At 39.2% G+C, this 14,972-nt stretch overlaps 1 protein-coding gene across 2 annotated transcripts in view; it reads right to left on the bottom strand.

The window, feature by feature from the left end:
• RO60 (Ro60, Y RNA binding protein) overlaps positions 1-14,972 on the bottom strand; it is a 71,065-nt gene that overhangs the window by 41,722 nt on the left and 14,371 nt on the right. Inside the window, exons 1-4 of one of the 2 annotated variants that reach the window (XM_053693084.1) lie at positions 10,717-10,861; positions 6,160-6,763; positions 4,045-4,265; positions 2,011-2,157 (exon numbers count right to left, since the gene is read on the bottom strand). In XM_053693084.1, coding sequence (XP_053549059.1) covers positions 2,011-2,157; positions 4,045-4,265; positions 6,160-6,739 — 948 coding nt within the window. In that variant the 5' untranslated portion in view covers positions 6,740-6,763; positions 10,717-10,861. Of the gene's footprint in view, positions 1-2,010; positions 2,158-4,044; positions 4,266-6,159; positions 6,764-10,716; positions 10,862-14,972 lie in introns of those variants that run through there. The other variant, XM_053693085.1, reaches the window with a different exon arrangement.

Below are 14,972 nucleotides of genomic sequence, written 5' to 3'. Positions count from 1 at the left end.
ATTTTCATATGTTTTAGTGTGTTGTTGTTTCACAAGAATAAGTTTGGCTCGGAAAATAGCCGAACTCATAAATCCTGGCCTAAACAAAGCACAAAAGCACACTTTTAGACTCATTTACTTGATGTCCAGAATGAAAGGCCGGTGCCTTCTTCCGCATTCGGAGGTATGCGAAACCTCTGAATTCCAAACCCTATAAACAACTTTTTTTGTGCTGCAGCTTAGATGTGAAAGGGTTGGTTATACTCCCCAATCTATCTAGATCTTTCAGGTTCTGTTTACTATATTTTTTGGCATATAAGAAGCAGTTTAAGCTAACATATAACTTTTACATTTACCTTACTGGAGGAACATAATATAGTGGGGTGGACAAAGTCTGTCCAGCTTCACCAGTTTCTGTGTTTTTCTATGCAGCCTATTTACTAATAAATGCGATGAGTTTTAGGAAAACAGCTCCACAGAATAACGCAGGAATGGAGAGGATGATGCTGGAGAGGACTTGTGACTTATATGCACTATTATTATCACATTTTACATTTTATCTAATGACACAGTGTTATATATATGAAGGAGAGAGAGAGAAGGTGAGTCTGCAGGTTAGCTGATAAAGCAAATATAGCAGTGAGTTGGTTATGTTTATTCGGTAAAGAATATAACACTTGTGGGAACGAACAGTTTATTTGCACAAACATTTACAGAATAAATGCAAGGCCATATATGCAAACTGCACAGTTGAGAGTGCTGTGGTTTATGAAGATGGGTTTAAAGGGAAGCAAGTTCTTTGTAATTACAAGAGTTTGCAATAAATTACATTAACATACTGGGTGAGTTTGAACATGTTTTGAATGCAGTAACACCTTGTTTACTGCAACAGTTTTTCAATAGTCAGAATCCACCCACCACTTGCAGTATTTGGAGAAGCCCAACAAGTCTTGTAACTGGGAGTAGACAAGGCTAACTTCAGTCATTCTATTAGCAAAATAATCACTGTTTTGCACTCTATTATCTAATAATATCTGCTAAAGCAAATTGGGTACAAATATGTGTCAGGGTTAGGCTTATGAAACCTGTCATGTGCCCTTCCAGTTGTCAGTTTTGGAAAACTCTTAATTTTTCCCTGCCTGTATCTTTGTTTTTTGTTTGTTTGTTTTTTGTTTTCTAAAATGCAAATAATAGTCTATATTTATTTAAAGCAACAACTGTTTCATTACAGTACTGTACTATCTTTCTGATAAAACTTCCTTTAGCTTACATGTATTACAAATGATAAAACTTCCTTTAGCTTACATGTATTACATGTATAAGATGTATTATGGTATTTGAATACTGCCCTAATTACATAGGATATTGTTATTTACACTTGATTCCACCTGTCTCAAAACTACCCTATTTTAAAGATACAAAGATTCCAAAATCAAAACTATTCTGAAAAGTTTGGATAAAGGGTCTTCTACCTCTAATACTGACCAAATCTGAAGTGTAAACTAATATGAAATACAAAGCACAAGTGTAAGTTGTCCTGCAGTGCTATATTGCGCTTGTCTCTCTTTCACACAGATAAATGCAGGGAACACCCCTTAGACAAGTATAACAAAATGTGCCTGCCTAGAATCTTGTAAGAAATCTTGCAGTACTGAAGGGTTCAGCCCTTTTTCTTTTGGCATTCAGTGAGTTCAGCCCCTGTGAAGTCTGCACTACAATTTCTCTTCAAGCAGGAGAATATTTTATCATCAGGCCAATAGAGAGCAATTAAAAAGGAAACATTGTATTTGCCTATCTCTTCCACCCCACACTGGGAACTTGATTGCTGCTTGCTGCCTCTCATTTGCATATGTTTTCTATAGAGAACACAAAAGTATTCTTATTTTCAGCATAGGTGGTTGTTTCAATGGCAAAAATCAAGTATTGTAAATGTCAAAATAAAGATAAAGGACTTATAAAGATAAAGTGACATATATGACAGTAAAATATATGAATGTACAGAGGACCCAACAGTGGAAGGTGTAGCTGTACCTTCTTCAGCAGCTTGTCATTATTCAGTCGCTCACATACACTGGCTACTTCTGGGCTAGCTGGTGCTAAGACAGAATCAGCTGTCATTTTCCCCAGGTTCCTTAACATAGCGGTTAGAGGCATTTCCTGTAGCAATGCCTTCCAGATCTGAAAAGGTTAAAAATTATAGCATAATCACCTAAATGTATAGATGGTGCCATAAATATCTGTAAGACAAACTTGACATAACACACTGAAGATGTGTGGCGTACGGAGAGTCACATGAAGTATATAAATATGTATATATATATATATATATATATATATATATATATATATATATATATATACATACACACACACATATATATATATATATATATATATACACACACATACACGCACACACACACATATATATATATACACACACACCACACACATATATATATATATATATACTGTATACACACACACACACATATATATATATATACACACACACACACATATATATATATATATACTGTATATACCCACACACACACATATACACACACACACATATATATATATATATATATATATATATATATATATACTCTGTATATACACACACACACATATATATATATAGGAAGTCAAACTAGCATGGTTTAGATAGAGTATGTAATTTCTTCTTTTGGTATCCTACGTACATAACTTAGACTACTAGGACCTAGCTGGTGATTGGTGGTTACATACATTTATCTCTTGTCACTGGCTCACCAGATGTGCTCAGCTAGCTCCCAGCAGTGCATTGGTGCTCTGGAACTGACTTTAACTATGAGGTTGATCACAATCCTTTAGAAAAGTTTATCTAACGATTTTTCTACAAAACTCACATAAAAGTCTAGGGGATAAGCTTTTCTAAAGGTTTGTGATTGATCCCTATGTGTTTAATGCCTTTTGCATAAACACATAGGGGTAGACTTATCATAGTGCAAGCGGACATGATACGATGTAGCGTATCATGTCCGCTGCACATCGATAAATGGTGACAGCATACGCTGTCGGCATTTATCATTGCACCAGCAGTTCTTGTGAACTGCTGGTGCAATGCCGCCCCCTGCAGATTCGCGGCCAATCGGCCGCTAGCAGGGGGAGTAAATCAACCCGATCGTATTAGATTGGGTTGATTTCTATCCGCGGCCTCAGAGCAGGCGGACAAGTTATGGAGCAACGGTCTTTAGACCGCTGCTTCATAACTTCTGTTTCCATCGAGCCTGAAGGCTCACGCAGAAACAGGGGCATCAAGCTCCATACGGAGCTTAATAAATCGTCCCCATAGTTATGTACAAGGAGCAGTGCAACAATAAAACGCTCTAATATATTAGAGCATTTTCTCTTTGCACTTTTATCCCCTAAGACTCTGTTACTTGGTTGTAAGTTACTAATATTAAAAGTTGATTCTGGAGCCACCATGAGTATTGAGAGGCCAGTTATACTCTCTGTTAGGAGCCTGACAAGATAGTTTATTTATAGGTATATGTTGGGAAACACAAAAAGTTAAGAGCCAGAGGCAAAATTCTAGGCGTTATGGCTCCTGGATTAGTGACGCCCAGTCTTACACCGTCAAAACACCATGGGCTTCATTTATCAAACACAGACGGACAGGGGAGTACATATCCTGCCATGTCCGCTCCACCTCTCCTCTGGTGAGCAGCAATTCGCTGCCCGAATTTAACATTGCACACGAGTGCTCCTCCTTGCGAGCAACCCTGCCCCCTGCCCATGCACAGCCAATTACGGGCGGGCAGGAGCTGTCAATCTCCCCGGTCAGACGAGACTAGGGAGATTGAAATTCTCCACCTAAGAGTTGGAGAACAGGGTAGGGAAGCAGCGGTATGATGACCGCTGCTTGATAAATACTGAATGCAGGTTCTCTTGTGCAAATCTGCAGTCAAAGGGAGAAGGGCTTGATAAATTAAAACCCAGTAGGGAAGATGCTACTCTCCATATAAGTAACATGCAACAAGCAGAAACATACAAGGCCTTCTTGCTATGTTCACTCACCTCTTTAGACTTTAAATGGGTAGTGAGGAGGTGCTCTCTGACTAAGCGATACTCCTCTATCAGGTAAATGATCTCTAACTCATCCTTGGTTCTTTTTACTTTCTCAGTAGCCTCTAGATACTTAAAAACTTTTTCCGTCTCTGGGGACAGTTCCTTTTCTTTGTAGGCTTCCTGGACCTCTTTCCAGCCCTTGGAGATATATTTGGTCACCATAGTTACACCTGTATTTGATGAACATTTATGAGACAAAAACACTAAAATCATTTCTTACTGAGACTAGGAAGATATGTTATAGGAAACAGGACAATTAAAAAGATTTTGCTTACAAACTTGTATCACAGTATCAAGTCAACTTATTTGCCAGTGATGGATAACCTAGGCATGTACTACATTTCCCACAATGCTATACTAGAGTGCCTAAGCATCATGGGAAATGTGGTTTCAAAACATCTGGGGTGCCAAGGTTAGCCATCATTGGTATATGACATTCCAACCAAAATATAGAGATAATCTTTATGTAATTATTATAAATAGAAGCATTTTTGCACTATACTGTTATTAGCAAAATGCTTTCAATAAAGGCTTTTACTGTTTTTCAGTGGCACGGCATACACACATATGCTGTAAGTGATGTGGCGTTTAAATGTTGGCGCACAGGGCCTTTACAGCATATGTGTGTAGGATGCTGAAAAAAACCTTAATAACTTTTGCTAGAAACATTTTGCAAATGGAAGTATAGTGCACTACAGTATTGCTTGAGCAGCTCCTATAGCGTACAGTTTATTAATTTAGGAGTAATCTTAATTGATGTCCATATTAAAGAATGATGGAGAGGTGGAGAGAAGCTTAAAGTGAAGGTAAAGTTTTGTTAAGTAGCAATTGTTTTTATGTACCTTATACTCAGTTAAATCCAGTCGCTAGGTTTTTTTTTCAAAAAAATGTAATTATTTCGGTATTTTTTTATCTTTATTTTTCATGCCGTTACCTACAGAATCTCCGCCCATCCTCCATTTCCTGTTTTCTGACACTGTGATGTATAGAGCGGTCCCACCCGCTCTATACGTATCTAGTAAGCTCGTGCACATCGAGCATGGAGTAACTGCGCATGCGCATACTCTTTTGAAAAGGATCTTTGCGCATGCGTTAATCGCGGTTGCTCGTTGCCTTTCATGTTGAGATGCGCTCTGTGTTCTTGCCAAAAGAAATTACTTTGTGCGCATGCGCGAAACGGGGATGCGCTAGCTTGGCCGCAAAGAACTACAAAAGGCTACGCATGCGCATACTTAACTAAACCTTGCTGACGTCAATTGACGGCCGCCTAACGGCCAGAGAAACAATTGGCTATTCAAACAATGTGATCGTTGTCTAGAAAAAAAAAAGAAATAACGGGTTGATTTACTGGGAGCCGGATCGAGGATAATAATCAAAGATATCTAAAGTTAGATTGAGGTACATAAATAATGATGAATTAAAGTGCTATTATTTTGCAATGAGATATTGATTTCTTTGATACAGTACGTTTTACTTTACCTTCACTTTAATTTCATTTTAATTACATATTGAACTTTAAGAAGTGGAGAGACGCTTTATTTATTTTTGATTATATGTAACTGTATGTATAATATAATATATATGTAACTGTATGTATAATATAATATATATGTAACTGTATGTATAATATAATATATATGTAACTGTATGTATAATATAATATATATGTAACTGTATGTATAACATAATATATATGTAACTGTATTAACTGGGAAAAAAAACTGTGCGCATGTCCATGGCCACTATAATGTGAGGACTAAATTTCCTCTCCTTTGAGAATTACTGCCTCTATGCGCGCATGCTTGTAATTACGTAATCGCATTCCACATCTTCTTGAAACATATGTGGAGTGCGATTACGAAATTGTGCGCACGCGCACACGGAGGTAGCAAGTCTTGATGCGGTAGCAAATTTCAAAAGAACTCTGGCACTATTCCCTTTGCAAACACATTCTAACTGATGATTGAATATTTATGTAAATTGATCATCTTATTGATCTGATCCAAGCAAACTCAAAGTGTGTCTTGACACTAAAATTAAATTAAAATATGGAAACTTATTTACCTTCATTGGCTGGTTTAATGTGAGACAAGCGAAGCAGATCCTTGTGGGCCCAACCATTCCGCTGTTTATACTTAGTGACAGCCATCGCCACTGCCAAACCATCTTTAGTGTTGTACCAATCAGAGACGGCTTTTCTTAGTGCACGCCCCCACATGCCACACTTCATACCTTCTTTTAGGTCCTTCTTGAATTGTATAAAAGTAAAGAGGTGTGTGGGGATACGACACACATCTGGTACTGCCTTAAATGCAGCCTGCTTGGTCTTTGTATCAGAACTCTGGGAGCATACAGCCAAAGCAAATAGGGTTGGCTCCTGTTTAGCTGCTCTTCCTTCTTGGCTGAAGGCTTTGATCTCCTGGACTACCTCAGTGCCTTTGCCATCTTGGATAAGTCGAAGAAGGGCCTCTGCGTTCTCAAAACCGAGTTTCTTTTCCTCTATGTAGTAAGTCCCACCTTCCGAACCAAAACAAAGAAACCGTCTCAACCTGTTCATGTCCGACACTTCCCATACATAGTGATCACAAGAGTTGGGCACCTGCTTTTCATTCAGAGGTTGACTTTGATCCACTGTTGTCTCCATATTTAAATTCTTTAGCGCAGATAACTAAAATTGTAAATTTAATTTTCAGAATTAATATTCATTGACCATGAAAGGGTTAGTAACATTATTATACAATAAAATAGTTGTATCCCTGGGACTTTTTAGTGAGCGTTTCCTAAAACATTATGCAGAACCTAAAATCCCCCATAATATTTTTAAAGGGACACTAAACATAAAACGTGTAATTTGTATAATATACGTATTAAAGCACTCCTGCATTTCTTATAAAATGATCCCAGAAGTAACTTACTGCTCCTCTTTCATTCGCTTTTATTTGCATTCACTTTTATATGCTTTTGTAGACCAGACATGAGGTACCACCTATTTCATATCGTATCACAAGCTCCATAGGGGCCCATTTATCAAGCTCCAAATGGAGCTTGAGGGCCCGTGTTTCTAAAGACCGCTGCTCCATAACCTGTCCGCCTGCTCTGAGGAAGCGGACAGACATCGCCGCAATTCAACACGATCGAGTGGATTGACACCCCCTGCTGGCTGCCGATTGGCCGCGAATCTGCAGGGGGCAGCGTTGCACCAGCAGTTCACAAGAGTTGCTGGTGCAATGCTGAATACGGAGAGCATATTGCTGTGCGCATTCAGCGAGGTCTGGCGGACCTGATCCGCCCTGTCGGATCAGGTCCGACAGACCTTTGTTAAATAGGCTCCCTAGACTTAAACCATATTGGACTCCTGTCACAACCCATTCTCCATAATTTGTAGCTTCTAACTCAGATGAGTGGAAAGCCTCTAACTCAGAGCAGTGATAGTATAATCTGGTTAGAGTCCAACACGTTGTACAGCACTGCATTTTTTTTCTAAGTATATATATATATAAATAAAATACAAAGGGGGCGTAGCTGGCAAGCTACTTAAAGGGACATGAAATCCAAATTTTTTCCATTATGATTCAAATAGAGTATTCAAATTTAAACCACTTTTCAATTTACTCCTATAATCTGATTGGTTTAGTTCTCTTGCTATTCTTTGTTGTAACGCATACCTAGGTAGGTTTAGAAGCTAGCTGCTGATTGGTAGATGCACATATATGCCTCTTGTCATTGGCTTACAGATATGTTCAGCAAGCTCCGAGTAGTGCATTGCTTCTCCTTCAACAAAGGATACCAAGGGAACAAAGAAAATGAGATTGATATTGGCAGGATATCAATGTATACATATACATTGCATACATATATATACATATATATAAATAAATCACAGTACTTAATAATATTGGCAATATGGATAGTTGTTCACCATAAGTGTTAACAATATTATATACAAGCAAACAAAACCTAAAACAATATGAGACAGTGCTTATTGATATTGGCAAGATATATAATATTAATATATAATAGCTATATATTGTATTTCTGTTAAAAGAAGTACTCATGCTGGAGGGCTATATATCTTGCCAATATCAATAAGCACTGTCTCATATTGTTTTAGGTTTTGATTGCTTGCATATAATATTGTTAACACTTATGGTGAACAACTATCCATATTGCTAATATTATTAAGTACTGTGATTTATTTATATATATGTATGTATACATTGATGTTATTAGCCTGTTATACACTAATTAATAACAGGCTTAGTAACGCCCATTAGGGGTGTGTCTTGGTTCACTATTGGACCAAGCTTTGTTTAAATGGATTGTTAGTTAGAAGGATTACTGTGCCTGATGAAACAACCCATGCTAGGTTGAGAAATGCGTTGTATGATTTTAAATTTTGCTTGCTATTGTTTTAAACTTATCAATATTTGTTTTAATAAACTGAACTTGTTTTATGCAAGCTTTGGTTCATTACCTTCTATAGCAGTTATATATACTACTCCTGACTATCCATCAGCATATAGTGTGACAGGATTCCCCGGTACTATCTACTCTGCACCTGGAGAGGTTTAGCTGGTACACCTGAAGATACTAGCCAGCTCCTACTAGTACATAAGTGTACTCGGGCCAATTGTGAGTACCCATTTGGCTTTTTTTCTTTGATTTCACATATATGGATATATTGATGTGCACATGAGGCGCCCCTCTTGTTCTTTATTATTTTCTGTAATTTATGTCTGCAAACTGCTAAACTCTTCTTTCACACAGAGAGACTGGAGAGCGGAGCAGCATACAGCATCTATTCTGTGTTTGTTTGTGAAACGGACATGCTACAAAGCAAAGAAAGTCAAAAACACAACTTTACCCAGATTTTTAAGGGGGTGTGTCCCTAAACATTGGAAACAACAGACTCTGATGATAAAAGCATTGTGGCAAAGGCGATATTTTAAAAAGAGACCTATTGTGCGATCAAGATTACCGGCGACATTTTAAAAAGGGCTAAAATCAGTGTTTGAGGGCAGTCTCGCCGAGTGTTGTTTTACAATACTTCTCTGTGGGTGGCGATGCTTTTCCGATACTGGCGAAATTTTAAAAGCAACTTCACCACCTTTAGAGAAGTTATAGGGGTAGATTTACTAAATGTCGAAAGGACATGATTCGCTGTAGCGAATCATGTCCGCTCGACATCGCTAAATGCCAACAGCATATGCTGTCGGCATTTATCACTGCACAAGCATTTCTAGTGAAATACTTGTGCAATGCCTCCCCCTGCTCACTCGCGGCCGCTAGCAGGGGCTGTCAATCATCCAGATCGTATCGGATCAAGATGATTTCAATTCTCCACCTAAAAGGAGGCGGATAGGTAAAGGAGCAACAAGCCTGAAACGATGGGGCTCCGAAGCAATATCCGCTGCTTAATAAATAGAGCCCATAATGTAAATGATGCCTTTACACAGTATTGCACGCAGTGCACATTATGGACTCACAACACAAGACATAGGGGCTCGCCGGAAACAGAAGTTATGAAGCAGCGGTCTAAAGGCCCCTGCTCCATATCTTGTCCGCCTGCTCTGAGGCAGCGGACAGAAATCAACCCAATCGAATACAATCGGGTTGATTGACACCCCCTGCTAGCGGCAGGGGGCGGCATTGCACCACCAGTTCACCAGAACTGCTGGTGCAATGATAAATGCCGACAGCGTATGCTGTCGGCATTTATTGATGTGCGGCGGACATGATACACTACATCGTATCATGTCCGCTCGCACATTGATAAATATGCCCCAATGACTCACACTATACAGCTATACTATGCTTCTCACACACAGACACACTACATACCATACACCAGCACACTACACATCATGCACATACTACAGAGCAAACACACTACACATCATACAAACACACATGCAGATCCTATTTAGCATACAAACACTACAAAGCATATACACTTACTATATAACACGCATACTACACATCATGCACATGCTACAAAGTATACACACTACACAACATACAAACACACATGCACATTCTATGTAGCACACAAACACTACATAGCATATACACATACAGTATTGAACATATACACAAACTATATAACATGCATGCTACACATCTCACACACAAACAATACATATACACAAACACACTACATTTCAAGCACACACATATACACTCACTACACAACATACACACATTAACAAACCACACAACATATATGCTCACAAATACACACTGACTATATAACAAACATACACACTGCACAACATTGAAACAATATATTCACACATAGAATGTACAGTAATATAAATTACACACAGCACCATTCACACACAATACTCAGCAGAAATATTCATATATACACACAGCACAGACATACATACACACAAGACAGATAAGAGTACCAGCATATAAAGCTCATTTGGACAGAGAACTTATCTGAGATGTAGTTTGAAGAAAAAAAATAAAAGTGCCTAGTATTCTGTGCCGGGGCAGCTAGCAAGTAATACAAGGTATATGAGAGTCTACTGCGGCCTTACTGACCTATAGCTGAATGCTACTGGGCACAAAAAAACCTGCTAAGGGTCTAATCTATAATCTTATAAATGCACTCACGTTGACAGGTGCTTCCAAACTCCACCGATGTAATCCGTAACTTCAATGGAGGCATAAAGTGATGGGTAAAAGGACAGCTGGCAGCTGATAGAAGAGGCGTGGGAGAGAAGGGCACTTCCGTGTTAGAGTTAGAGCATAAGTAAACATTGTAAAAATATTGCAGATATAGCAGCCTCTGTAATCCCCTGACAGCTCTGATAGGACATTGAAGAGAATAAAAAAGACTGGAAACCCCAGTACACTATGGAACACTTTTAGGGAAAGAGGGAGAGGGGGGGATAAATGTTGGGAAAGGGATCTGGGAGGGGGGTAGGGTACTGAGGGGGGGGGGGGGCAGCTACACTACAGAAAAAAATTGGGTTTTAAAAAAACAAAAGACTAAAAATTTAGTAAACTGGGTACTGGCAGACAGCTGCCAGTACCCAAGATGGCGGCAAATAAGTAGAGGGGGGAGGGTTAGAGAGCTGTTTGTATATACACTGCAGAATATATATATATATACAGGTGGCCCTCGGTTTACAACAGTTCAATTTGCACCGTTTCAGAATAACAACCTTTTTTTCAGTCATGTGACTGCTATTGAAAAGCATTGAGAAGCAGTGCATTGATTAAAATGGCCAGTAGGTGGAGCTGTCCGCTTGTGTTGCAGCAAAGATATGCAAGCCAAGCAAGCTGAAATGAATCAGTTTAACCAGACCTGAGTGATCGAGCAGCTTGCAAAGGAACAAGATCTTCCTGTCTATAAATTAGTCCAGATTGAAATGCATAGAAAGAACTGTTTGCAGAAAAATGCAAGTAAAGTCTGTGTTGTGTGATTATTTTATTAGGTTTATAATGCTGTTTAGCATTTAAAGTCTTCATTTCAAAGCTTTAAAAATAATGTATTGGGTGTTACTTATGCCAATTTTGAGAGGGGCCTGGAACCTATCTCCTTCACTTCCCATTAACTTACATTATAAACTGGGTTTCAATTTACAACAGTTTCGATTTACAACCATTCCTTCTGGAACCTAACCCCGGCGTAAACTGAGGGCTACCTGTATATATATATATAAAAAACAAAAGCCTTTTATTTTAGTACTGGAAGACTTTCTGACAGTACTTAAGATGGCGGTGACAATTGTGGGGTAGGGGGAGGGAAGAGAGCTGTTTGAGAGGAGTCAGGGAGGGATCAGGGGGTGGGATGTGTCAGGTGGGAGGCTGATCTCTAAACTAAAGCTAAAATTAACCCTACAAGCTACCTACTTAACCCCTTTACTGCTGGGCATAAAACAAGTGTGGTGCACAGCGGCATTTAGCGGTCTTCTAATTACCAAAAAGCAATGCCAAAGCCATATATGTCTGGTATTTCTAAACAAAGGGGATCCCAGAGAAGCATTTACAACCATTTGTGCCATAATTGCACAGGCTGTTTGTAAACAATTTCATTGAGAAACCTAAAATTGTGAAAAAGTTAACAATTTTTTTTTTATTTGATCGCATTTGATGGTAAAATGGTGGCATGAAATATACCAAAATGGGCCTAGATCACGGGTGTCAAACATAAGGCCCGCGGGCCGAATCCGGCCCACCAGACCTCGTCATGTGGCCCGTGTAGCCGCCGCCGGCCGCCAGCCTTCACCTTTTACTCTCGCTTTTTTTTTTTTCAGGACTCAGGAGAAACATACTCATACTGTCTTGCATACAGCGGCTGTGAGACTGAGTATCCACTTACAGTCGCTGTATGCAGGAGAGACAGGTGCTGCTGGCTGCGCTATGGATCCTGAACAGGGGCTTCCGAGATCTCTCAGATCTATTCTGTGCGATTAAGATGTGAGCGGCCGGCGGGTCATTATAAGAACGCTCCTCTGGGCTCCCCTGATACCGCGATTCTCTGCTATAATGATGGCTCTCGATATGATGCTGCTGCCCCTGTCCCTGCCCGGCGAAATAGCAGGTCACTCAGTTCTCACCCTTATAGAAGTGATTCAAGTGAGAGTCTCACTTCTATAAGGGTGAGAGAACTGACTTGTGACCTGCTATTTCGCGGGGCAGGGACAGGGGCAGCAGCATCATATCGTTGTGGTGTAGAGTGGCTGGAGCTTTGGTTGTACTCATAGTATTGCTGAGAGGAGGCTCTGAGGCAGTGTGTAACTGAGCTGTGCCGACATTTTGTTTGGTAGTGCTGTACTGAGACTGCTGCCAGAAGCTGTTCATTACTGCTTGTCTCAGTCTGAAGATTAGGATTATGACCCCAGGAGAGAAGGCAGATATCGTTCCTCCGGAGTCCAGACATTGAACTTGTGTTTTAGCTGGTTTTAAGATGGAGGCGCAGACATGATCTTGGTACTGTTGTAACACTAGTAAATATTTCAGATTAAAAGAGAAAATGTATGTGGGACGGGTTAAATATAAATGTCAGATATATTCTCAAATTTTGTTTCATGAAACATGAGAGTGCTGTGTGAAATGGGAAAATGTTAACAGCACAATAAGAGGTCCAAACACTAAATAAAAAATACATATTTAACTTATGGAAAACTTCTGGCTGGTAGGAAGTGACTGAGTGAGAACAAGACACTGACCTCCTGCTCCCTCATCACTTCCTCCCAGCTTCCCTATGTATCTGCACGCGCGGGAAAAGGGCTAGCAGCAGAGACCAGAGAGGCAGCAGCAGGCACACAGCAAGGCTGGTAAGAAAAACATGTTTTTTTTAAATAATATGTCAGCAGGACAATTCTAAGTAAACAGCCGTTCTGAGGCTCTGTCTCTGCAGATTGTCTTATTCTGCTCTCAGCCTTCCCCAGGTAATAAATCAAATCTTTATCTCGGGAGTCTGCTCCTACACTTGTACTGTCTGTGACTGATTTGTAGTCTGCACAGATTTTATTAACCTTATCCCTGCTTGTTATGCTTGCATGCATGGGAAAACATATTCACACTGCATTATCATTAGTTTATTGCCCACCTAAATAGCACATAGTCCTAGATACAACCGGCCCTTTGAGGCCCTTTGAGGGTGACCAACTGCTGATGCGGCCCCCGATGAATTTGAGTTTGACACCCCTGGCCTAGATCAATACTTTGAGTTGTCAACTAAAAAAAAAATGGTTTGGAAGTAGCAAAGTGCTTTTTGTATTTATTGCCCTATAACTTGCACACAAAAAAAAGCAAAGAACATGTAAACATTGGGTATTTCTAAACTCAGGACAAAATTTAGAAACTATTTAGCTTGGGATTTTTTTGGTGGTTGTAGATTTGTAACAGATTTTGGGGGTCAAAGTTCGAAAAAGTGTGTTTTTTTCATATTTTTCATCATATTTTATAAAAAAATAAATAAAGTAAATGATATAATATGATGAAAATAATGGTATCTTTACAAAGTCCATTTAATGGCGAGAAAAATTGTATATAATATGTGTGGGTACAGTAAATGAGTAAGAGGGAAATTACAGCTAAACACAAACACCGCAGAAATGTAAAAATAGCCCTGGTCCTTACCGGTAAGAAAATTAAAAAATGGTTTGGTCACTAAGGGGTTAAAGGGATATGAAACCCCAGATTTTTTATTTCATGATTCAGATAAAGCATGCCATTTTTAATAACTTTCTAATTTACTTCCATTATTAATTTTTCTTCGTTCTCTTGATATCTTTTGATAAAAAGCAGGGACGTATACTTAGGAGCAAGCCCATTTCTGGAGCACTTTATGGCAGCAGTTTTGCAAGAATGCTATCCATTTGCAAGAACACTAGATGGCAGCACTATTTCCTGCCAGGTAGTGCTCCAAACACCTAGCAAGGTATCTCTTCAACACAGAATATCATGGAACCAAAGCATATTTGATAATAGAAGTAAAGTGGAAACATTTTTAAAATGGTATTCTCTGTCTGAATCACAAAAGAACATTTCTGGGTTTCATCTTCTTTTAATGGAAGTGCGCAACATCCCACTGGTTGCTATGCCCCCACCAGCAATTGGGCCCCAGTTCCACTACAACGATTGCACTGGCAGTAGTTAGGCTTAGAAAAAATCTGTATCACTTTATTCTGAAAGAAAAACGTGGATGTCAGATAGCCCACTCGGACAGGGCAGATCAATTAGTCAGTTTCCAGGAGGTTTTCTGCTATATGTTTAATTAGCTGAGCAAACATACAGTCTGTGTACAGGGGTCTGATAAGTGGCTCAGATTAGTGGGTTATACTAATACTTCACCATCAACAAGATAAATTCACCTGTGCCAGCTCCATTTTGTGCTCAAAATATTTGTTTATATA

The sequence above is a fragment of the Bombina bombina genome, chromosome 10, assembly GCF_027579735.1.
Source record: "Bombina bombina isolate aBomBom1 chromosome 10, aBomBom1.pri, whole genome shotgun sequence".
Classification (NCBI taxonomy): Eukaryota; Metazoa; Chordata; class Amphibia; order Anura; family Bombinatoridae; genus Bombina; species Bombina bombina.
This window is presented reverse-complemented; position numbering and strand designations above follow the sequence as displayed.